At 36.7% G+C, this 23,868-nt stretch overlaps 1 protein-coding gene across 1 annotated transcript in view; it reads left to right on the plus strand.

Moving 5' to 3' along the window:
• ANGPTL5 (angiopoietin like 5) overlaps positions 1-23,868 on the plus strand; it is a 43,238-nt gene that overhangs the window by 7,603 nt on the left and 11,767 nt on the right. Inside the window, exons 3-6 of the mRNA XM_007494954.3 lie at positions 1,135-1,238; positions 1,511-1,604; positions 2,639-2,739; positions 14,315-14,435. Of these exons, the coding sequence (XP_007495016.1) occupies positions 1,135-1,238; positions 1,511-1,604; positions 2,639-2,739; positions 14,315-14,435 (420 nt within the window). The remainder of the gene's footprint in view (positions 1-1,134; positions 1,239-1,510; positions 1,605-2,638; positions 2,740-14,314; positions 14,436-23,868) is intronic.

Here is a 23,868-nt window from a genome sequence, read left to right on the forward strand (position 1 = left end):
TAAAATAAAACCCTCAAGTCAGAATGGAGTTTATGGTGGTTTAATCACAATGGGAGTAAGAAAGAAGGAGAGGGAGAGAAGGAAAGAAGGGGAAAAGGAAAAAAGGTTAACTCAACCTTCTGGCAGAGCCAGACGGGGTTTAGGCCCGAAGGCCAAAGTAGAAAGGAGAATCAGTCCTTGACTCACATGACCCATCTGAAGGAAAGCTGTCTGTGGGCCCCCTCCCTGCTCAACTTCCTAGAATGAACTGGCCCCTAGCTCTGTCCCCAGGAAGTGAGTGAACTCCAGAGGCTGCTCTCTACATCACTTCCTCTGCCTCACAAGTGCCCATGGTGGCTCAAGCTTGGCTTGGGACAGCCCAGGTGGGCAGTTAGTTATTTCTGATTTGTTATTGACAACAAATGCCCATGTAGTGTGGGTATGCACAATTTTGGGTGCTAGACCAAGAAAGATGGAGATGTAAAAATCACAGGATGTTGTGACTTCTTCAAGGTTACTCAACTAATAAGCAGAAAAGCTGATACTCAGACCCAGGTCCATCTTCATATTCTGTGCTCTTTGCATCTCCAGTGCTTAACCCAACACCTGACATAAAGTAAGCACAATAAAATGCCTATTAAAAGGCTTTCTACTATAACATGAGCTTCAACAAATCAGAACGTGGTTACCAAATCCTTTGAATAACAAGAATTTCTCATCACTTTTATGAGAAGGGGGAGATAAAACAAACAAATAAGCAAACTTGATTGCAATATTATATACAACTAAGCAACTTCCAAGATATATTCTGGTCTTGATAAGGAGTCAGACCAATTTCCTACTTTTTCAATATTTGAAACCATATGTAATGGGAACTCATATCTCTTCTATCTCCTGAATTAAAATTTAAGTAACATATCTAGAAAATAATTTTTCAAGTCTCTGAAGTATCTTTTATGGAAAAGTTTTTAATAAGGGTTAAAGTAAAAAAGGATTAACAAGAAAATTAACCATGCTAGGACACTATACTCTATTTGTATTAATCAAAGTTTTACTAATTTCACATTTACCTCAAATTCATGAAATTCAAGACTTTTCAGTCTAATAGTTTCTTCATCATCATAATAATTCTCAATAATTTTATCATCCTTTAAGGGAATTTGCAGAGTTCCATTGTTTCCTATACAAGAAACACCAAAAAACTTCTCAGAAATATGATGGATGAACAACAAGCTTCTTTGGATTATCTATCTAATCAGGTGCTTGCTTATTTTCTTTGTTGGGAATAATGCCTACTTTTAAAATTTTATTTGGAGCTAAAAATTATCATGGGCTTGAAATAAAATTTAACATTTAATGTTTCCTCAAAATACCAAGGAATGCAAGCCTATAGTATGTGCTTATCAAATACAGAAATATAGGTGTAATAGCCTGAGTGACAAAGGCAGAGGAATCTGAACTCAGAGGCACCAGAAATATATTGAAATATAAATTTCTAGATGTGGTTTTCTCCCTTCTTTTGGATACATAGGTGAATGAACTTATGAATAGAATCCTTCTTTTGAATACGGAAGTTTTTAGAAAACATTTGGATCCCTTTCCTCATCGACCAGTTCAGGCACATGGTAAGAACTTTGCCTTTTCTGCCATTTAATATCTTTTATCTTTTAGAAGTGCCACATATAAGGCAATGGTATTTCTTTATTTTTAGAAGAATAATATCAAATCCTTGTTGCCTAATAGAGTATGAGGGAGTAACACTTGCTGCCTTTGTCTTCTGGTCATGATGCTACTTCTGCAGGTTACCACCCTATTTGTCTCATGTGGCAATTGTTTCTGCTAGATTATACCAGGAATGAAATCTCTGTCACTAATCTTCCAAATTTCTCTTTGTTTCTAGCATCTAATTTCAGCTAGAATATTTAGCTAGAATAATTAACTGGGATGATACCATTTTATTTTCTTGTTGAATAAGCTCTGTCACTCTCAGTTTAAATTATATGGACTTTACACCTTTAACAAGCTTTGAATTTCTCTGATTATTATCTTCATTTCTATTGAAATGTAACATTAAATTGTCCTGTATTTGTATCCTCAGTACATAGAATAGAGTTAGTGCTTAACAATATTTGTTAATCTGCTTTTGTGGTATCAGGAAAAGAGAAAGAAAGATTCACTTCAAATCTATTAGCTTATTGCTACAATCCTAAGAGAGGTATTGTGGGAGAGGCTTGAAGAAATATAAAATAAATAGTGATAAACATTTTTTGTATTAAATTTTCAAAATTGGGAGAAGAGAAAGGAGAGAGATTGTTTTGGGAAAAGTATTGAAATAAAGATTAGTACTCATCGAAATCAACCTGACTCCCTTACCATCAGCAACCTCAGATGTCATGCTGTCATTAATGGACAGAATATTCTCTAATAATGTTTTTTTTTTTACCCCTTGGAAAGCAATGCAGGTTTGCCCATTCTCCCTGTTCTTTATCTTTCTCTGATTTTCAGAACTGAGATGTTTTTGTCAGTGATTAAAAATTATTATAATTTTCCTGAAAAGAAATTCCCATGTGAATTCTTTTATTCTCATTTGTTCATCTTAATGTGTTAGGATACATCTTTCTAAAAATGCTGAACTAGAACTCTTTTAATTGTCCTTTAGGTTTGGATTGTACTGATATTAAAGATACAATCGGCACTGTAACAAAAACTCCAAGTGGTTTATACATAATACATCCAGAAGGTTCCCATTACCCTTTTGAGGTAAGAGTCTTCTTTCACATGTAGCATAAGATAGAGGGAAATCATAGAGGTAAAACGTATGATTTTTGTGGTGTAGGGAGCTTCTGGTAAGGAATTTCCTCTACTGATCCACATTGGCACTTTCTCTGAAACTCATAGTCTCATATAGTTGCTAAGAGCACTGGAAAGTCAAATTATTTCACAGGGTTATTGTATATTTTAGAGGGGAGAATGGTTTTCAAGGTTGGTACTCTACTGATTCTCAAAATAAGTAAAAAATAAGTATGTAAATTCAGAGTTCTAATTCAATATATATTTGATTCATTTATTTTTTAAGACCCTCACCTTCTGTCTTAGGATCAATACTGTATATTGGTTCCAAGGCAGAAGAGTGGTAAGGGCTAGGCAATAGGGGTTAAATGACTTGCCCAGGGTCACACAGTTTGGAAGTGTCTGAGGCTCAGATTTCAACCTAGGATCTCCCATCTCTAGGTCTGACTGTCAATTCACTGAGGCACCCAGCTGCCCCTTAATTCAATATATTTTATAATATAATCCTTAAACATTTCTTAGTGTATCTATAAGAATTCTGGTTTTAATCCTATTGGTTTATAGAATTCTAGTGTTTAATGGTTAAATAAAATACATGCTGTTTTTTAAATATGAAATTTTACAATTTTACTTTCAAAGTTCATGGTTTTTGGCTTAGAGTAAATCAGTTTGTTTCAGGATCTTTGTCACAATAGCAGTAAGGAATATTTTACTGATGAAAATATGACACAGTAAGCTCAGGTCTAGGACTTACTAATGGATAATAATTTTGATTATCCTTCATTATGATCTCATATGTTTTTGGAAGTTAAAAATGAGAAAGCAACCAATATATAAATATAAAAAATTTATAATTTTTAATAGTAGTAGGGAAGGTAGAGAAAAATCAATCTATTTCTGCTTCAGTTTACATGTAATGAGCTACTCAAGAAAATCCAAATCTTGTCTTTGAAAAATATCTAATGTTAAATATATAATAAGCACTCAGGCATGCTTACTTTTTTCATTCATTCATGTATTCATATAGGGTGTTAAGATTTGCTAAATATTTTCAATTTATTATCTAATGTAGACCTTACTACCTATCTTCCAGGGTTGTAAGGATACGTGATACTAGTTGCAAAGTACTTTGCAAACTATAAAGAGCTATAGAAATGTTAGCTATGCCTTTGTTTCTGAACAGAGCTGAAGAAAATCATGTAGCCATGCTAACTAGGTCATTACAAATTTACGATGAAATCTCAACTTGACTCTTACAGAATTAAGGAACTTGAAATTTGCCTAATAGATCCTACTTCTCATTTACTACCGCAACCTGCAGCTATGCCAAAACATTTAATTCCCCTAAACCTTACTATGGCAATCCCTCCTCACCACCTGCTGTCCATCATTTTGCCTCAGACTTCACTGAAAAAGGCTATTCTCTGAGGGTTTCTTCTTATTTTACTCCTCTTCATCTCTCATCTTCCTTTACTTTTTCCTCATTCATCTGTCTCACATGAATAGTTGGCCTTACTCCTTGCCAAGATGAACCATCTGAGGTACCCTTCATACCATTCTATTTTATCTTTCTCAGAAGATTGCCTCTTTTCACATTCCTGCTTTCGCCAGTCTTTGTCTGCTCATCAACTGTCTCTTTTCCTGCTTCCAACAAATCAGTTCATGTCTCCACTAACCTAAAGAAACAAGCAAAACCCCTCATATGATTTAATAATCCCTTATAGCTATGAACCTGTAACTCTTCCCCCTTTCATGGCTAAATTTGAAAGAATGGAGGGAGACCCTGGGTTGATGATACAGAAGAGTGATCAGGAATTTTGAGCAACCTGACCTGTCAGGGTATTCTCCTCCAGAGACAGAGAGTAAAATGGTTACTCTCTGCCTTAGGCCAGAGCACTTTGGTGGACAAGCCATTACAGCTTCTGTGCCAAGACAGAGAACACCTCAGGAGGAGGGTATGATCAGATGGCTAGGAAGTTTGCTGAACTTAGCCTCTACCACGATGTCCCTTTTCTGCACAGAAAGCTGCCTGAGTAGAGCAGTAACAGTGGATCCAGGAGTTTAACGTAACCTGGAAGAAAGCTCTCCCTCTCAGACATAAATCCTCCACCCATCAACCTTCTTTCTTCTTGTTGATATTTTTCTGATTGCTTATTATAAAACTGATATTTATTTGGGGACAGGACAAGGGTGAGGTTAGGGAAGAGTTTCAAACAGGGTTTCCCTATGCTAAAAACACAGTCTGATGGCAGGTCCTTTCAGTCCTAGGCTAACCACTGGAGCTGGCCTGGAAGCCCTCTCTGTCTGCTGGATCCTCCTATGCTAGCTAACCTAAACTAAAATAAGAAACAGCAATGTCTTTAGGTGCAGCTGGCATGGATAAAGAAGTTTAGGCTTTGGGACTGACCCAGTCTGCCTTCTCAAGCAGCTAAATGTTTGATCAGTCCACACAGGTCTTGAATTCATAGAGACAGGATCAGTAAAGAGTCACAGTGGGCTTTGGATATGACAGGGAAAATACTCACGAATGGGGTTGTTCCAATCCTGAACTGGGTATAGGAGCTATTTCTCTCCAGGGTTCAGAAACTGAACTTCAGAGTTCATTGGTCTCCCAGAAATCCTTGCTCCAGAACATTCCAGCTGCCCCTGTCTGTCATCTCTGCTTCTCCTGCATTCCATGTCATATCTATATAGAATCTTCAAATTCCTTGAGAAAACCACCTAATTTGGTGGCCTATACTTCCTCTCTGTCCCTTAACCTTTTACAATCCTGCTTCTGATCTCATCATTCAATTGAAATGGTTCTCTCCAAAGTTACCAATAATTTCTTATTTACTAAATCCAACACCTTCTCCTTAATTCTCATCTTTTTTTTTAACTTTTTAAACATTATTTTATTTGATTATTTACAAACATTATTCATTGGAAACAATGATCATTATCTTTTCCTTCCCCCACCCCCTCCCACCACTTCTCCCATAGCCAGCTCACAATTCCACTGGGTTTCACATGTGTTCTTGGTTCGAACCCATTTCCATGTTGTTGGTATTTGCACTAGAGTGTTCATTTAGAGTCTCTCCTCAGTCATTTCCTCTCAGCCCCTGTAGTCAAGCAGTTGCTTTTCATCGATGTTTTTACTCCCACAGTTTATCCTCTGTTTGTGGATAGTGTTTTTTAGATCCCTGCAGATTGTTCAGGGACATTGCATTGACACTAATGGAGAAGTCCATTACATTTGATTGTGCAGCAGTGTATCAGTCTCTGTGTATAATGATTTCCTGGTTCTGCTCCTTTTGCTCTGCATCACTTCCTGGAGGTTGTTCCAGTCTCTGTGGAATTCCTCCACTTTATTATTCCTTTTAGCACAATAGTATTCCATCACCAACATATACCACAATTTGTTCAGCCATTCCCCAATTGAAGGGCATCCCCTCGTTTTCCAATTTTTGGCCACCACAAAGAGTGCAGCTATGAATATTCTTGTACAAGTCTTTTTCCTTATTATCTCTTTGGGGTACAAACCAAGCAGTGCTATAGCTGCATCAAAGGGCAGACAGTCTTTTATCACCCTTTGGGCATAGTTCCAAATTGCCCTCCAGAATGGATGGATGAGTTCACAACTCCACCAGCAATGAATTAATGTCCCTACTTTGCCGCATCCCCTCCAGCACTCATTACTTTCCATAGCTGTCATGTTAGCCAATCTGCTAGGGGTGAGGTGATACCTCAGAGTTGTTTTGATTTGCATCTCTCTGATTATAAGAGATGTAGAGCACTTTTTCATGTGCTTATTAATAGTTTTGATTTCTTTGGCTGAGAACTTCCTGTTCATGTCCCTTGCCCATTTATCAATTGGAGAATGGCTTGATTTTTTATACAATTGATTTAGCTCTTTGTAAATTCGAGTAATTAAACCTTTGTCAGAGGTTTTTATGAAGATTGCTTCCCAATTTGTTGCTTTCCTTCTGATTTTAGTTATATTGGTTTTGTTTGTACAAAAGCTTTTTAATTTGATGTAGTAGAAATTATTTATTTTACATTTTGTGACTCTTTCTATGTCTTGCTTGGTTTTAAAGTCTTTCCCGTCCCAAAGGTCTGACATTTATACTATTCTGTGTTTACCTAATTTGCTTATAGTTTCCTTTTTATGTTCATGTCAGTCACCCATTTTGAATTTATCTTGGTGTAGTGTGTGAGGTGTTGATCTAATCCTAATCTCTCCCACAATGTCTTCCAGTTTTCCCAGCAGTTTTTATCAAATAGTGGATTTTTGTCCCAAAAGCTGGGATCTTTGGGTTTATCATATATTGTCTTGCTGAGGTCACTTGCCCCAAGTCTATTCCACTAATCCTCCTTTCTATCTCTTATCCAGTACCGAATTGTTTTGATGACTGCTACTTTGTAATATAGTTTGAGATCTGGGACTGCAAGGCCCCCTTCCTTTGTATTTTTTTTTTCATTATTTCCCTGGATATCCTCGATCCTTTGTTATTCCAAATGAACTTTGTTATGTTTTTTTCTAAATCAGTAAAGAAATTTTTTGGAAGTTCTATGGCACTAAATAGATAGATGAGTTTGGGTAGGAGGGTCATTTTTACTATATTGGCTCATCCTACCCATGAGCAGTTAATGTTTTTCCAATTGCTCAAGTCTAGTTTTAGTTGTGTGGAAAGTGTTTTGTAGTTGTGTTCATATAGTTCCTGTGTTTGTCTCGGGAGATAGATTCCTAAGTATTTTATTTTGTCTAAGGTGATTTTTAATGGGATTTCTCTTTCTAGTTTTTGCTGCTGAACTATGTTGGAGATGTATAGAAATGCTGTTGACTTATGCGGGTTTATTTTGTATCCTGCAACTTTACTAAATTTGTTGATTATTTCAATTAGCTTTTTGGTTGAATCTCTAGGATTCTTTAAGTAGACCATCATGTCATCTGCAAAGAGCAATAGCTTAGTCTCCTCCTTGCCTATTTTGATGCCTTCAATTCCTTTATCTTCTCTAATTGCTACTGCTAGTGTTTCTAGTACAATGTCAAATAATAGAGGTGATAATGGGCATCCTTGTTTCACTCCTGATCTACTGGGAATGCATTTAGTTTATCCCCATTGCAGATAATATTGGCTGATGGTTTTAGATATATACTGTTTATTATTTTTAGGAATGACCTTTCTATTCCTATGCTTTCTAGAGTTTTCAATAGGAATGCGTGTTGTATTTTATCAAAGGCTTTTTCTGCGTCTATTGAAATAATCATGTGATTTTTGTTGGTTTGCTTGTTGATATGGTCGATTATGTGGATAGTTTTCCTAATATTGAACCAGCCCTGCATCCCTGGTATAAATCCTACTTGATCATGGTGGATGACCCTTCTGATCACTTGCTGGAGTCTTTTTGCTAGTATCCTATTTAAGATATTTGCATCTATATTCATTAGGGAGATTGGTCTATAATTTTCTTTCTCTGTTTTTGGCCTGCCTGGCTTTGGAATCAGTACCATGTTTGTGTCATAAAAGGAGTTTGGTAGAATTCCCTCTTTGCTTATTATGTCAAATAGTTTGTATAGTATTGGGATTAACTGTTCTCTGAATGTTTGATAGAATTCATTTGTGAATCCGTCAGGCCCTGGGGATTTTTTCTTAGGGAGTTCTTTGATGAAATCCTGTTGGATTTCATTTTCTGTTATGGGATTATTTAAGAATTCTATTTCTTCTTCTGTTAGTCTAGGCAGTTTGTATTTTTGTGTATATTCATCCATATCACCTAGATTGCTGTATTTGTTGCCATATAGTTGGGCAAAGTAGTTTTTAATGATTGCCTTGATTTCCTCTTCATTGGAGGTGATGTCCCCCTTTTCATCTTTGATGCTGTTAATTTGCTTTTCTTCTTTCCTTTTTTCAATTAGATTGACCAGTACTTTGTCTATTTTGTTTGTATTTGTATTTGTCTATTTTGTTTGTTTTTTCAAAGTACCAGCTTCTTGTCTTATTTATTAAATCAATAGTTCTATCATTTTCGATTTTATTAATTTCTCCCTTAATTTTTAGGATTTCTAGTTTGGTTTTCTGCTGGGGGTTTTTAATTTGATCACTTTCGAGTTTTTTTATTTGCATTTCCAATTGATTGATTTCTGCTCTCCCTAGTTTGTTAATATATACACTCAGGGACCTCTGATTACTGCTGGCTGCATCCCAAAAGGTTTGAAAGGATGTCTTGCCATTGTCATTTTCCTCGATGAAATTATTAATTGTTTCTGTGATTTCTTATCTAACTAAACTATTTTGGAGTATCATATTGTTTAATTTCCAATTAATTTTTGATTTGGTTTTCCATGTACTGTTACTGATCATTATTTTTATTGCCTTGTGATCTGAAAAGGCTGCATTTATTATTTCTGCTTTTCTGCATTTGAGTGCCATGTTTCTGTGACCTAGTGTATGGTCAATCTTTGTGAATGTGCCATGTAGTGATGAGAAGAAGGTGTATTCCTTTTTGTCCCTATTTATTTTTCTCCATATGTCTATTAACTCTAATTTTTCTAAGATTTCATTCACTTCTTTTACCTCTTTCTTATTTATTTTTTGATTTGATTTATCTAAATTTGATAATGGTTGGTTTAAGTCTCCCACTAGTATGGTTTTATGGTCTATTTCTTCCTTCAATTCTCCTAGTTTCTCCATTAGAAATTTGGGTGCCATATTATTTGATGCATACATGTTGCTTAGTGATATTTCCTCATTATCTAAAGTCCTTTCTAACAAAATATAATTACCTTCCCTATCTCTTTTAATCAGGTCTGTTTTTGCTTTGGCTTTATCAGATATCATGATTGCCACTCCTGCCTTCTTTCTGTCAGTTGAGGCCCAGAAGGTCTTACTCCATCCTTTAATTCTGACATTGTGGGTGTCTACCCGCCTCATGTGTGTTTCTTGGAGACAACATATGGTAGGGTTTTGGATTCTAACCCATTCTGTGATTCATCTACTTTTTATGGGTGAGTTCATCCCATTCATGTTCAAAGTTTTGATTGTGACTTGTGAATTCTCTGGCATTTTGATATCCTTCCTTAATCCTAACCTTTCTTCTTTAACTCTAACCTTTTAATCCAGTGATTTACTTTAAATCAGTCCTCCTTGTCCCCTCCCTTGATATGTTTCCCTTTCTAGCCCCTCCCTTTTTTCCCCTCCCCCTCCCCCTCTCCTTCCCTCCCCTTTTGTTTTCCCTCCTCCCCTCCACCCCCTTGGTTTTCCCTTCTCCCTACCCTTGTTGGGTAAGATAGAATTCAAGATCCCAATGGATCTGGAGGTTTTTCCCTCTCAGAGTTGATTTCTCTGAGAGAAAGGTTTAAGTAAAAACTCTCTTCCTCTCCTTCTTATAGGAATTTTCTTCCCCTCCCCTTCCCATGTGAATCTTTGTGTGAGAAAGATTATTCTATTTGATTTTTCTTTTCCCCCTATTTACACATTACATTTTCCATATATTAATATATATATAGAAATTGATATAAATGTAGTCCTTATAGAAGAGAGTTTGAATAAATGAAAAGATAACAAATTTCTCCTTTTCCCTTTCCATCATATTTACCTTTTCAGGTATTCCTTGCTCTTTGATTTTCGGTATCAAACTTTCCACAGAGCTCTGGTCTTTTCTTTGCAAAAACTTGGAAATCTTCTATTTTGTTGAATGCCCATACTTTCCCTTGGAAGTATATAGTCAGTTTTGCTGGATAGCTGATTCTTGGTTGAAGACCCAGCTCTCTTGCCTTTCTGAAAATCATGTTCCATGCCTTATGATCATTCAGAGTGGAACTTGCAAGGTCTTGTGTGACCCTGATTGGCATTCCTTTATATCTAAATTGTCTTTTTCTGGCTTCTTGTAGGATTTTTTCTTTTTCTTGAAAGTTTTGGAATTTGGGAATTACATTCCTGGGAGTTGTCTTTTGGGGATTTAGTGTAGAGGGTTTTCTGTGAGCTCTTTCAGTGGCTGTATTGCCCCCTTGTTCTAGAATCTCTGGGCAATTTTCTTTGATTATATCTTGTATTACGATGTCGAGTTTGCTGTTTATTTCTGGATTTTCTGGTAGTCCAATTATTCTTAAATTATCTCTTCTTCCTCTATTTCCCAAGTCTGTCACCTTGTCAGTGAGATATTTTATGTTCTCTTCTAATTTCTTGATCTTTTGGCTTTGCTTTATTGATTCTTGCTCTTTTACCTACTCGTTGTCTTCCAGTTGCCTAATTCCGACCTTTAAAGCCTGGTTTTCCTTTTCAGTTTGGTCAAACTGGTTTTGTAGTTGCGTGAAATTCTTTTGCATTAATTTCCACTTTTCCTGCCAGAAGGCTTCCATCTTTTTGATCATTTTAGATTCAAATTCTTCAAAAGTTTGTGGAGAGTTTCCATTTCCTTTGGAAGGTTTTGTCGGATTTACTTGTGTTTCCTATTCTATCTCCTCTGTATTTTGTATTTTTGCTCCATAAAATGTGTCCAAAGTTGCCCCCTTCTTGTTTTTCCTGTTGTTTTGAGGCTTTTTTGCTTCTGTGCTGTTTGACATCTCTATCTGAGTGAGGGGGGCTGGCTCTCCTGTTATCTGTCTGGTGTTCAGTGGCTTTAGCCCCAGGCAAATTGTCTGTCTTCTCCAGGAAGCCTGGAATTGCTGGTGTTTTGGTGTTTCAGTGTTACTACCCTCCTCTGTTCCCTCCCGATGCTTCTCTGTTGCCTTACTTCTCTGCTCTGAGCCTGGCTTGACACTCTCAGATGTATTTCAATGCCTTTGCTGGCCAGAGGAGCCTGCACTCTGAGGGGGAGGGGCTGTGGCTTTCTGGAGCTCCAAGGGCTGGTGATAGGATTAACCTCAGACTGAGTATGCCCTGAGGCAGGGACCTTTGGTGAGATTCAGATGGAAGGATCTGGTCAGGGGGTTACAGGCTCCCCCCTGTCTCTCTCTGCTTCCCTGCTGTCTGGGTGCCCCCTCGACTGGGTTAGGTTGCTTTCAGGATGTAGCCTTCAGAATAGCTGGCTCCCAAGGCCCTTTTGCCTGCCATGAGGGTTACTGTTGTTTCAGAGGACCCTGCACTCTGAGGGGGAGGGCCCATGGCTTCCAGGAGCTCTGAGGGCTGGTGATAGGATTAACCTCAGACTGAGTATGCCCTGAGGCAGGGACCTTTTGTGAGACTCAGATGGAAGGACCTGGTCAGGGGGCTACAGGCTCCCACCATCTCTCTCTGTTTCCATGCTGTCTGGGTGCCCCCTCGACTGGCTCAAGTTGTTTTCAGGGTGGAGCCTTCAGAATAGCCAGCTCCCAAGGCCCTTTTGCCTGCCCTGAGGTTCCTGCTGCTGCCTCGGATTCAGTGCTCTGTGTTGGGGGGATGGGTCCTGGGACCTTCCTTCTGCCTACCCCTTAGATCCGAGTGATCTCGGGTTCTGACTTTTGGGGGGCCTTACCTTTTGATCCAGGTCCAGGAGGAGTGTTCCCAGGGTCTATTCTGTTGTTTGTTTTGAATTCCGGTGCCCTAGGAGCATTCAGTTTGAGATTGGTAAGGAAGGGTTTCTGGACCTCTGAACTTTAGCTTTCTCTAAGCTGCCATCTTGTCTGGAAGTCCCAATTCTCATCTTTTTTGACCTTACTGCAGCCTCTTTTGCTTCTGGATACTCTCTAATTTCTAGATTTTGTGACATTATTTCCTTCTTACCTAGCTGATTGCTGCCTTTCAGTTTATTGGATTTTAACTAGATCCAGTTAATGCCCATTAATGGTAATAAGGTAAAAGGTTTGTCTTCTCCCTCTAAATTATTTAATGCCATAATCTCATTAATTCTCATGAGTTCAGTTATCATTTTTATTTTGGTGATTACTACATGTATTTATCCAATGAAACCTAAACTTTTTGAGTTGCAGTTTTACATCACCAGCTGCTTCTTGGATATTTTGAATTGGTTCTACTTTAGACAACTCAAAATATCCAAAATAGAACTTATCTTTCCTCCTAAGCCTTCTCCTTTTCCCATTTTCCTATTATTGCATATTGTCCTACCATTCTCGCAGTTATCCAGGCTCATGACCTAGGTGTTATTCTCAATTCTTCACCTGTACTCACCCCTGCACTTTTTTTGCCAAATTTTGCCATTTTTATCATTATGGTAGTAGCCTTCATCACCCCAAGACAATACTATTACAACAGATAGCCTTATCCATTGGTCTTCCTGCTTCAATTCTCTCTCCAACCCAATCTATCCTCCACTCAATTTTCAAAGTGATGTTTTGTAAGGAAGAGGTCTGATCCCTTTACTCTAAAAACGCCAGTGGCTCTTTATTTGTTCCAGGATCAAAAAGAAAAACTTCCTCTTTCATATTTAAATCCCTTTACAATGTGGCTTCTTCCTGGTTTTCTAGTCTTCTCTCCCTTTATTCCTCTTCAGCATATTCCACCATGAAATGTTGCTGATCTTCTTGCTCTTCCTTGCATGGGATGACCCATCTCTCAAGTTTTTGCCTTTTCCCTGGATTTTCCCCCAATACCTGGAATGTTCCCCCTTCTCAATAAGAAAGTCTCTTGACTTCAATAGCTTCATTCAAAACTGTTCATATCCCACCTTTTGCAGGAAGTCTCTCCAGTTATTTCATCATTTTCATTCCTGCCACTCTGAGGGGAAGCTGGTGACACAGTGGATAAAATCCCAGAAGCCAGGAAGACTTATTTTCCTGAGTTAAAAATCTAGTCTAAGACATTTAATAACTTTGTACCCTGCACTGGTCACTTAACCCTGTTTGTCTCATCCATAAAATAAATTGGAGAAAGAAATGGCAAAACATTCCCCTATCTTTGTCAAGAAAACCTCAATGAGGTTATAAAGTCAGCCACTTCTGAATAACAATAGCACTCCTTGTGACTTTCTCCTAAGATTATGTTTTCTTTATATTCTATATATCTTGTATATTAATTTTTTTGTTTATCTCCCCCATTAGAATGTGAGCTCATTAAAGTCAGGGCTGTATTTTCCTTCCTTCATACCCCTAGTACTGAGTACAATGTGTGGCTCATAGTATGTCCTTGATGAAATTTTGTTGACTGAGTGCCTGCATTTAGGTAGTTTGATCTCTGTATTTACGGATAGATAATCAGTCCTTGGGTTTGCACTCAAAGCCTTTATAGGTTATTCATTATAAGATGTACTCAAAGCCCTGATAGTTTTGAAAGGGTTTGAGTTGACCCTGTCAGGATTTCCATAGTCTTCAATAGCCCAGCCACTGCTAACCATATATAAGATATACAAGATAAGACAAATTTTGTATTTCTGAGAGTCATAAAATACATAAATGCATGAATTAAAACTAGTCAGTATTTTGCTTTTAATAAGTTTTTATTATATTACAAGTTTCTTTCCATTAAATATATTATTTGTAAAAACATTTAGTCATAATACCCTGTTGTCATACAAATATATTAGATTGAAAAATAAAATTCAGTCAAAAGGGAGTTTTAAAAATATGAAGATGGAAAAAATATGGTGCAATGATATATTGCTAAAATTTTCTGAAATATTTTTATTTTAGGTAATGTGTGATATGGATTACAGAGGAGGTGGCTGGACTGTGATACAGAAAAGAATTAGTGGAGTAATTGATTTCCAAAGGCTCTGGTGTGATTATCTGGATGGATTTGGTGATCTGTTAGGTACAAATTTTGCATATTTACTTTCTTAATTTTGGTCATTTTTAAGTCACTTCTATAGAAAAACCCTCTGTTGGTCATAATTTTGCTGATGTAGGTCATGTTCCCAATAAACTTTGTTATTAGTATTGGTAACAATGAGAATGGGAATAGCTAGTAGTCTATTTAGTGCTTTATAGTTTTCCAAGTGCTTTTCTTCTATTAACTCATTTTATGCTTCCAACAACCCTGTGTGAAAGATACTACCACTATTATCATCTCTGTTTTACAGATGAAGAAACAGAGATACAAATAAATTAAGTGGCTCACCTGTGATTACATAACTAGAAAATATTCAACATAGGATTAAGATTTCAAAGCTTTCTTGACTCAAAATTTAATGTTTTTTCTAATACTTTGGGGAGTATTTTAAATTCTTCTAAAATGTGTAAGGACAAAAATAGTGAGCAGAGGCCAAAAAAGAAGCCAGAGGCCAAGCACTCTGCCTTGCTTAAGCCTAAGCCCCAAACACACACAAATGATTCTTAAAATATAAAAGATCCTTTGGACTTAGATATTTTTATTTAGAATGCCTGTTGACCCTCGAATGAGTACCTGAAGTTACACCCACATGGCCTCCTCCAAGAAGGGAAGGCCTCTCTGAAAATAATCTCTCTCCAGACACCAGGAAACGAAGGCCAGTTACTCATTCATCCAAGAGACAGTCCAAGTCCCAACTTACCTCCAAGAGGCAGTTGAAGAAGACTACTGAAAAAGATGATGACAATGACTATCTCCAGAAGATTGCTTGCAAAAGACTCTTTTCAGCCATCAAATTATATATATTAATATGTGGGGAAATGTTTTGTGTAACTCTCATAAATTGTATCATCATAAGAGTAGTTAGAAGAAACATGCATAGGGAAAGATTGGGGCATTAAGAAGATTTGGGGAAAGTGGGGGCAAAGAAAGGAAAAGGGAGGGGGGAACCGTCGATAACACTAAGATTTACTTCAAGAAATAGGGGGGGACTTAATAGAATAATCTTTCTCATATAAAGATACACATGGGTAGGGGAGGGGAAGAACTCTCATAGGAGGAGAGGAAGAGAGCGTGAAGTGGAATTACTTAAACTTTACTCTCAGTGAAATCAAATCTGAGAGGGAAGAACATCTAGATCCAGTGGGATCCTGAATTCTATCTTATCCAAAAGGGCAAGAAAGAAAGGAAAATTAAGTAGGGGGAGGGGGAAGGGAGTACAAAAAGGGAGGGAAGGAGAGGGGGGAGGGGAAGGGAGCATAAAAAGGGAGGGCCTAGAAAGCAAATCATCTCAAGGGAGGGGACTAGGGGGACTGACCTAAAGTAAATCACTGGTTCAAAAGGAGATAGCTAAAGAAGAAAGGTCAGAACTAGGGGGAGATATCAAAATGCCAGCGAATCCACAAATGACAATCATAACTTTGAACGTGAATGGGATTAACTCACCCATAAAACGTAGACAAATAGCAAACTGGATTAGAACCCAAAACCCTACCATTTGTTGTCTTCAAGAAACACATATGAGGTGGGTTGACACTCACAAGGTTAGAATTAAAGATTGGAGTAAGACCTTTTGGGCCTCAACTGATAGAAAGAAGGCAGGAGTTGCAATCATGATATCTGACAAAGCCAAAGCAAAAATAGACCTGATCAAAAGGGATAGGGAAGGTAAATATATTCTGTTAAAAGGGAGTATAGACAATGAGGAAATATCACTAATCAACATGTATGCACCAAATGGTAAAGCATCCAAATTTTTAATAGAGAAACTAGGAGAATTGAAGGAGGAAATAGACAGTAAAACCATATTAATGGGAGACTTGAACATACCACTATCAAATTTAGATAAATCAAACCAAAAAATAAACAAGAAAGAGATAAAAGAGGTGAATGAAATCTTAGAAAAATTAGAATTAATAGACATATGGAGAAAAATAAATAGGGACAAAAAGGAATACACCTTCTTTTCAGCACCACATGGCACATTCACAAAAATAGATCATACACTAGGTCACAGAAACATGGCACTCAAATGCAGAAAAGCAGAAATAATAAATGCAGCCTTTTCAGATCACAAGGCAATAAAAATATTGATTGATAAGGGTACATGGAGAGCCAAATCAAAAATTAATTGGAAATTAAATAATATGATACTCCAAAGTCGGATAGTTAGAGAAGAAATCATAGAAACAATTAATAATTTCGTTGAGGAAAATGACAACGGCGAGACATCCTTTCAAACCTTATGGGAGGCAGCTAAGGCAGTACTTAGAGGAAAATTCATATCCCTGAGTGCATATATTAACAAATTAGGGAGTACAGAGATCAAGGAATTGTAAATGCAAATCAAAAAACTTGAGAACGAACAAATTAAAAAACCCCAGAAGAAAACCAAACTAGATATCCTAAAAATTAAGGGAGAAATTAATAAAATCGAAAGTGACAGAACTATTGAGCTAATGAACAAGACTAGAAGCTGGTACTTTGAAAAAACAGACAAAATAGACAAAGTACTGGTCAATCTAATTTTAAAAAAAGGAAAGAAGAAAGGCAAATTAACAGCATCAAGGATGAAAAGGGGGATCTCACCTCCAATGAGGAGGAAATTAAGGCAATCATTAAAAACTACTTTGCCCAACTATATGGCAATAAATATACCAACCTAGGTGATATGGATGAATATTTACAAAAATATAATTTGCCTAGACTAACAGAAGAAGAAATAGATTTATTAAATAATCCCATATCAGAAAAAGAAATCCAACAGGCCATCAAAGAACTTTCTAAGAAAAAAATCCCCAGGCCCTGATGGATTCACCAGTGAATTCTATCAAACATTCAAAGAACAGCTAACTCCAATACTATACAAACTATTTGACATAATAAGCAAAGAGGGAATTCTACCAAACTCCTTTTATGACACAAACATGGTACTAATTCCAAAGCCAGGCAGGCCAAAAACAGAGAAAGAAAATTATAGACCAATCTCCCTAATGAATATAGATGCAAATATCTTAAATAGGATACTAGCAAAAAGACTCCAGAATGTGATCAGAAGGGTCATCCACCATGATCAAGTAGGATTTATACCAGGGATGCAGGGCTGGTTCAATATTAGGAAAACTATCCACATAATTGACCACATCAACAAGCAAACCAACAAAAATCACATGATTATTTCAATAGACGCAGAAAATGCCTTTGATAAAATACAACACGCATTCCTACTAAAAACACTTGAAAGCATAGGAATAGAAGGGTCATTCCTAAAAATAATAAACAGTATATATCTAAAACCATCAACTAATATCATCTGCAATGGGGATAAACTAAATCCATTCCCATTACAATCAGGAGTGAAACAAGGATGCCCATTATCACCTCTATTATTTGACATTGTACTAGAAACACTAGCAGTAGCAATTAGAGAAGAAAAAGAAATTGAAGGCATTAAAATAGGCAAGGAGGAGACCAAATTATCGCTCTTTGCAGATGACATGATGGTCTACTTAAAGAATCCTAGAGATTCAACCAAAAAGCTAACTGAAATAATCAACAACTTTAGCGAAGTTGCAGGATACAAAATAAACCCACATAAGTCATCAGCATTTCTATATAATTCCAACACAGCTCAGCAGCAAGAACTAGAAAGAGAAATTCTATTCAAAATTATCTTAGACAAAATAAAATACTTAGGAATCTATCTCCCAAGACAAACACAGGAACTATATGAACACAACTACAAAACACTTTCCACACAACTAAAACTAGACTTGAACAATTGGAAGAACATTAACTGCTCATGGGTAGGACGAGCCAATATAATAAAAATGACCATCCTACCCAAACTCATCTAGCTATTTAGTGCCATACCCATGGAACTTCCAAAAATTTTTTTTTACTGATTTAGAAAAAAAACATAATAAAGTTCATTTGGAAGAACAAAAGATCAAGGATATTCAGGGAAATAATGAAAAAAAAATACAAAGGAAGGGGGCCTTGCAGTCCCAGATCTCAGACTATATTATAAAGCAGCGGTCATCAAAACAATCTGGTACTGGCTAAGACGGAAAAGAGGATCAGTGGAATAGACTGGGGGCAAGCGACCTCAGCAAGACTGTATATGACAAACCCAAAGATCCCAGCTTTTGGGACAAAAATCCACTATTTCATAAAAACTGCTGGGAAAATTGGAGGACATTGTGGGAAAGAATAGGTTTAGATCAACACCTCACACCCTACACCAAGATAAATTCAAAATGGGTGAATGACTTGAACAGAAAGAAGGAAACTATAAGAAAATTAGGCAAACACAGAATAGCATACATGTCAGACCTTTGGGAAGGGAAAGACTTCAAAGCCAAGCAAGACTTAGAAAGAGTTACAAAATGCAAAATAAATAATCTGGAATACATCAAATTAAAAAGTTTTTGTACAAACAAAACCAATATAACTAAAATCAGAAGGGTAGCAACAAATTGGGAAGCAATCTTCATAAAAACCTCTGACAAAGGTTTAATTACTCGAATTTACAAAGAGCTAAATCAATTGTATAAAAAATCAAGCCATTCTCCAATTGATAAATGGGCAAAGGACATGAATAGGCAGTTCTCAGCCAAAGAAATCAAAACTATTAATAAGCACATGAAAAAGTGCTCTACATCTCTTATAATCAGAGAGATGCAAATCAAAACAACTCTGAGGTATCACCTCACCCCTAGCAGATTGGCTAACATGACAGCTATGGAAAGTAATGAATGCTGGAGGGGATGTGGCAAAGTGGGGACACTAATTCATTGCTGGTGGAGTTGTGAACTCATCCATCCATTCTGGAGGGCAATTTGGAACTATGCCCAAAGGGTGATAAAAGACTGTCTGCCCTTTGATGCAGCTATAGCACTGCTTGGTTTGTACCCCAAAGAGATAATAAGGAAAAAGACTTGTACAAGAATATTCATAGCTGCACTCTTTGTGGTGGCCAAAAATTGGAAAACGAGGGGATGCCCTTCAATTGGGGAATGGCTGAACAAATTGTGGTATATGTTGGTGATGGAATACTATTGTGCTAAAAGGAATAATAAAGTAGAGGAATTCTATGGAGACTGGAATAACCTCCAGAAAGTGATGCAGAGAGAAAGGAGCAGAACCAGGAAAACATTGTACAGAGAGACTGATACACTGTGGTACAACTGACGGTAATGGACTTCTCCATTAGTGTCAATGTAATGTCCCTGAACAATCTGCAGGGATCTAAAAAACACTGTCCACAAGCAGAGGACAAATTATGGGAGTAAAAACACTGAAGAAAAGCAACTGCTTGACTACAGGGGTGGAAGGGACATGAATGAGGAGAGACTCTAAATGAACACTCTAATGCAAATACCAACAACAGGGAAATGGGTTCGAGTCTAGAACACATGTGATAACCAGTGGAATCTTGTGTCGGCTAAGGGAGAGGGAAAGGTGGTGGGAGGGGGGGCAGGGAGGAAAAGAAAATGATCTTTGTTTCCAGTGAATAATGTTTGGAAATGACCAAATAAAATATTGTTTAAAATTAAAAAAACGTATTTTTGGTAGTTCGATGGGTATGAAATTAAATAAGTAAATTAGTTTGGGTAGAATTGTCATTTTTATTATGTTAGCTCATCCTACCCATGAGTAATTAATGTTTTTCCAATTATTTAGATCTAGTTTCAATTATGTGGAGAGGGTTTTGTAGTTGTGTTCATATAGTTCCTGTGTTTGTCTCAGCAGATAGATTCCTAAGCATTTTATGTTGTTTAGGGTGATTTTAAATTGAATTTATCTTTCTAGTTCTTGCTGCTGAGATTTGTTGGAAATATATAGAAATGCTGATCACTTATGTGGGTTTATTTTGTATCCTACAACTTCGCTAAAGTGGTTGATTATTTCTACTAGCTTTTTAGTTGATTCTCTAGGATTCTTTAAGTAGACCGTCATATCATCTGCAAAGAGTGATAGCTTGGTCTCTTCATTGCCTATCTTAATATCTTCAATTTCTTTTTCTTCTCTAATTGCTACAGCTAGTGTTTCTAGTACAATGTTAAATAATAGAGGTGATAATGGGCATCCTTGTTTCACTCCTGATTTTATTGGGAAGGCTTCTAATTTATCCCCATTGCAGATGGTGTTTGTTGCTGGTTTTAGGTATATACTGTTTATTATTTTTAGGAAAAGCCCTTCTATTCCTATGCCTTCTAGTGTTTTCAATAGGAATGACTGTTGTATTTTGTCAAAGGATTTTTCTGCATCTATTGAGATAATATGATTTTTGTCAATTTGCTTGTGAATATTGTCAATTATGTGCATGGTTTTCCTAATATTCAACCATCCTTGCATTCATGGTATGAATCCTACCTGGTCATAGTGAATAATCCTTGAGATCTCTTGCTGGAGTCTTTTTACTAGTATTCTATTTAAGATTTTTGCATCTATGTTCATTGAGGAGATTGGTCTGTAGTTTTCTTTCTTTGTTTTTGACCTGCCTGGCTTTGGTATCTGTACCATATTTGTGTCATAAAATGAATTTGGTAGAACTCCTTCTTTGCTTATTCTGCCAAATAGTTTGAATAACATTGGGATTATGTGTTCTTTGAATGTTTGATAGAATTCAATTGTGAATCCATCTGGACCTGGGGATTATTTCTTAGTGTATTCTTTGATGACTTGTTCATTTCTTTTTCTGATAAGGGGTTATTTAGGTAGTATATTTCTTCTATTAATCTAGACAATTTATATTTTAAATATTCATCTATATTCCCTAGATTGCCATATTTATTGCCATATCATTGGGTGTAATAGTTTTTAATGATTGCATTAATTTCCTCTTCATTAGAGATGAGGTCTCTCCTTTCATCTTTGATACTGTTGATTTGGTTTTCTTCTTTCCTTTTTTAAAATTAGATTGACTAGTACTTTGTCTATTTTATTTGTTTTTTTAAAGTACCAGCTTCTAGTCTTATTTATTAAATCAATCTCTCTTTGACTTTCAATTTTATTAATTTCTCCTTTGATTTTTAGGATCTCTAATTTAGTTTTCATCTGAGGATTTTTAATTTGTTCACTTTCTAGTTTTTTAATTTGCATGCCCAATTAATTGACCTCTGCCCTGTGACAAGGAAATCACTTTAAAAGACATATATATATATATGTATATATATATATATATATATATATATATATATATAAATTTAAGGTCGCCAAGAATTCAGCTATGTAATTCCTAAATGAAAACTCAAATCAGCCATCAGCCTTTTATAGAGTTTAATTACAAACAGGAGGAAGAAAGGAATTAGAGATAGAGAGAGAGAGAGAGAGAGAGAGAGAGAGAGAGAGAGAGAGAGAGCGAAAGGGAAGAGAAGGGGATAGGGCTTAAATACCCCCTCTGTTTAGGCTGGGCCACAAGGCCCAAGCCCTTAGATAGCTGGGGCAAAGAAAAGAGATCAGTCCATATTACTCACGTGACCAAAATGGAGAAAGAGTCTCAAAGGCCCCCACCTTCAGCTTCCTTCAGAGCAAGCTTCTCAGAGCACACTCCAACCACTCAGACCAACTCCTCAACCACCCCCCTGAGTCTTCAGACCCCTCTATCTTTAAGGAAACCATCCAAGTTCCCTCCCCTCAGTTCTCACATCTACCAATCACTGTCCATCAATTTCCCTGTGCCAATGGAGGCTCTAGCTTAACCCAGGACCGCCCAGAGGTCTCTGGCTTTGCACATGTCTGTTGAAGGTCATATTTTCAAATAATTAAATCTTTGATCCTTTGCTACAGCCCTTCCTAAATCCTGTTAACCTGAGTAGGGTAGAGATTGGAATAATTAAATTTTGATCTATGCTGCAGCCCTTCCTCAATCCTGTTAGGACTGAGTAGGGTGGAGATTGATTCCAAGTATCTCCATTGTATCAATTCTAAAATCAATCATGACTCAAAGAAATTCCTGTTCTATGCTTAAGCATAGGTCAAAGTCCTTTCCATTGTTCAGCAAAAGGTTTCTGTCCTAAAGTAATCTTAAGAAGGGAGGAGGAGGAACCTCCCATGCCAATGGGGTTCACATTCCAATAGATTATCAGTAAGAAATTTTCCAAGTATGAAATTTCCCAATGGTGAAATTTCCAACATTTATAAGTCTAAGGAATTTTAAGGTTTACAGCCCTCCCTAATTTGTTAATATATGAACTCAAAGTTATAAATTTCTCCCTAAGTACTGCTTTGGTTGCATCCCATAGATTTTGAAAGGATGTCTCATCATTGTCATTTTCTTCAATGAAATTATTGTTTCTATGATTTGTTCTTTAACTGATTTTGGAGATTTGTATTATTTAATTTCCAATTAGTTTTTGATTTGCCTCTCTATGTACTCTTTCTAATGATTATTTTCATTGAATCGTGATCTAAAAAGATTGCATTTATTATTTCTGCTCTTTTGCACTTGGTTGCAATGTTTTTATGCCCTAGTACATGGTCAATCTTTGTGAATGTATCATGTTCTGCTGAAAAGAAGGTTTATTCCTTTTTGTCCCTATTTAGTTTTCTCCACATGTCTACTAACTCTAATTTTTCTAAGATTTAATTCACTTCTCTTACCTCTTTCTCATTTATGTTTTGATTTGATTTATTTAGTTCTGATAGAGGAAGGTTCAGGCCTCCCACTAGTATAGTTTTTCTATCTATTTCATCCTTGAACTCCACTAGATTCTCCTTTAGAAACTGGATTTTATGCCATTTGGTGCATACATGTTGAGTACTGATATTTCCTCATTGTCTATACTGCCTTTTATCAGGATGTAATTACCTTCCCTGTCTCTTTTGACTAGAACTATTTTTACTTTTGCTTTGTCAGATATCATGATTGAGACTCCTGCCTTCTTTTTCTCAGTTGATTCCCAATAGATTTGACTCCATCTTCTTACTTTTACTCTATGTGTGTCTACCTTCCTCATGTGTGTTTCTTGTAGACAACATATGGTAGGATTGTGGTTTCTAATCCACTCTGCTATTTGCTTGCATTTTATGGGTGAGTTCATTCCATTCACATTCAGAATTATGATTACCAGCTCTGTATTTCCCAACATTTTGATTTTCACTCCTAGTCCTGCCCTTCTTTCTTTCACTGTTTCCTTCTATACCAGTGTTTTGTTTTTAATTAGCCCCCCTAATTCCTGTTCTTATTTCACTTCCCTTTCCACCCCCTCCCTTCTTAATTCCCATCTTATTTTCTTTAAAGTCTTTTTAAACTACTGCCTCCCCCTCCCCCTCCCTTGTATTGATTGCTTTCCTCTCCATCAATCCATTTTTTTACCCTTCTACTTCTATAGGGATCAAATCAATTCTCTTTCCCAACGGATTTGATTGTTCTTCTCTCTATGAGTCAATTGCAATGCATGTAAGAATTGAG

This window comes from Monodelphis domestica, chromosome 4, assembly GCF_027887165.1.
Source record: "Monodelphis domestica isolate mMonDom1 chromosome 4, mMonDom1.pri, whole genome shotgun sequence".
NCBI classification, from domain to species: Eukaryota; Metazoa; Chordata; class Mammalia; order Didelphimorphia; family Didelphidae; genus Monodelphis; species Monodelphis domestica.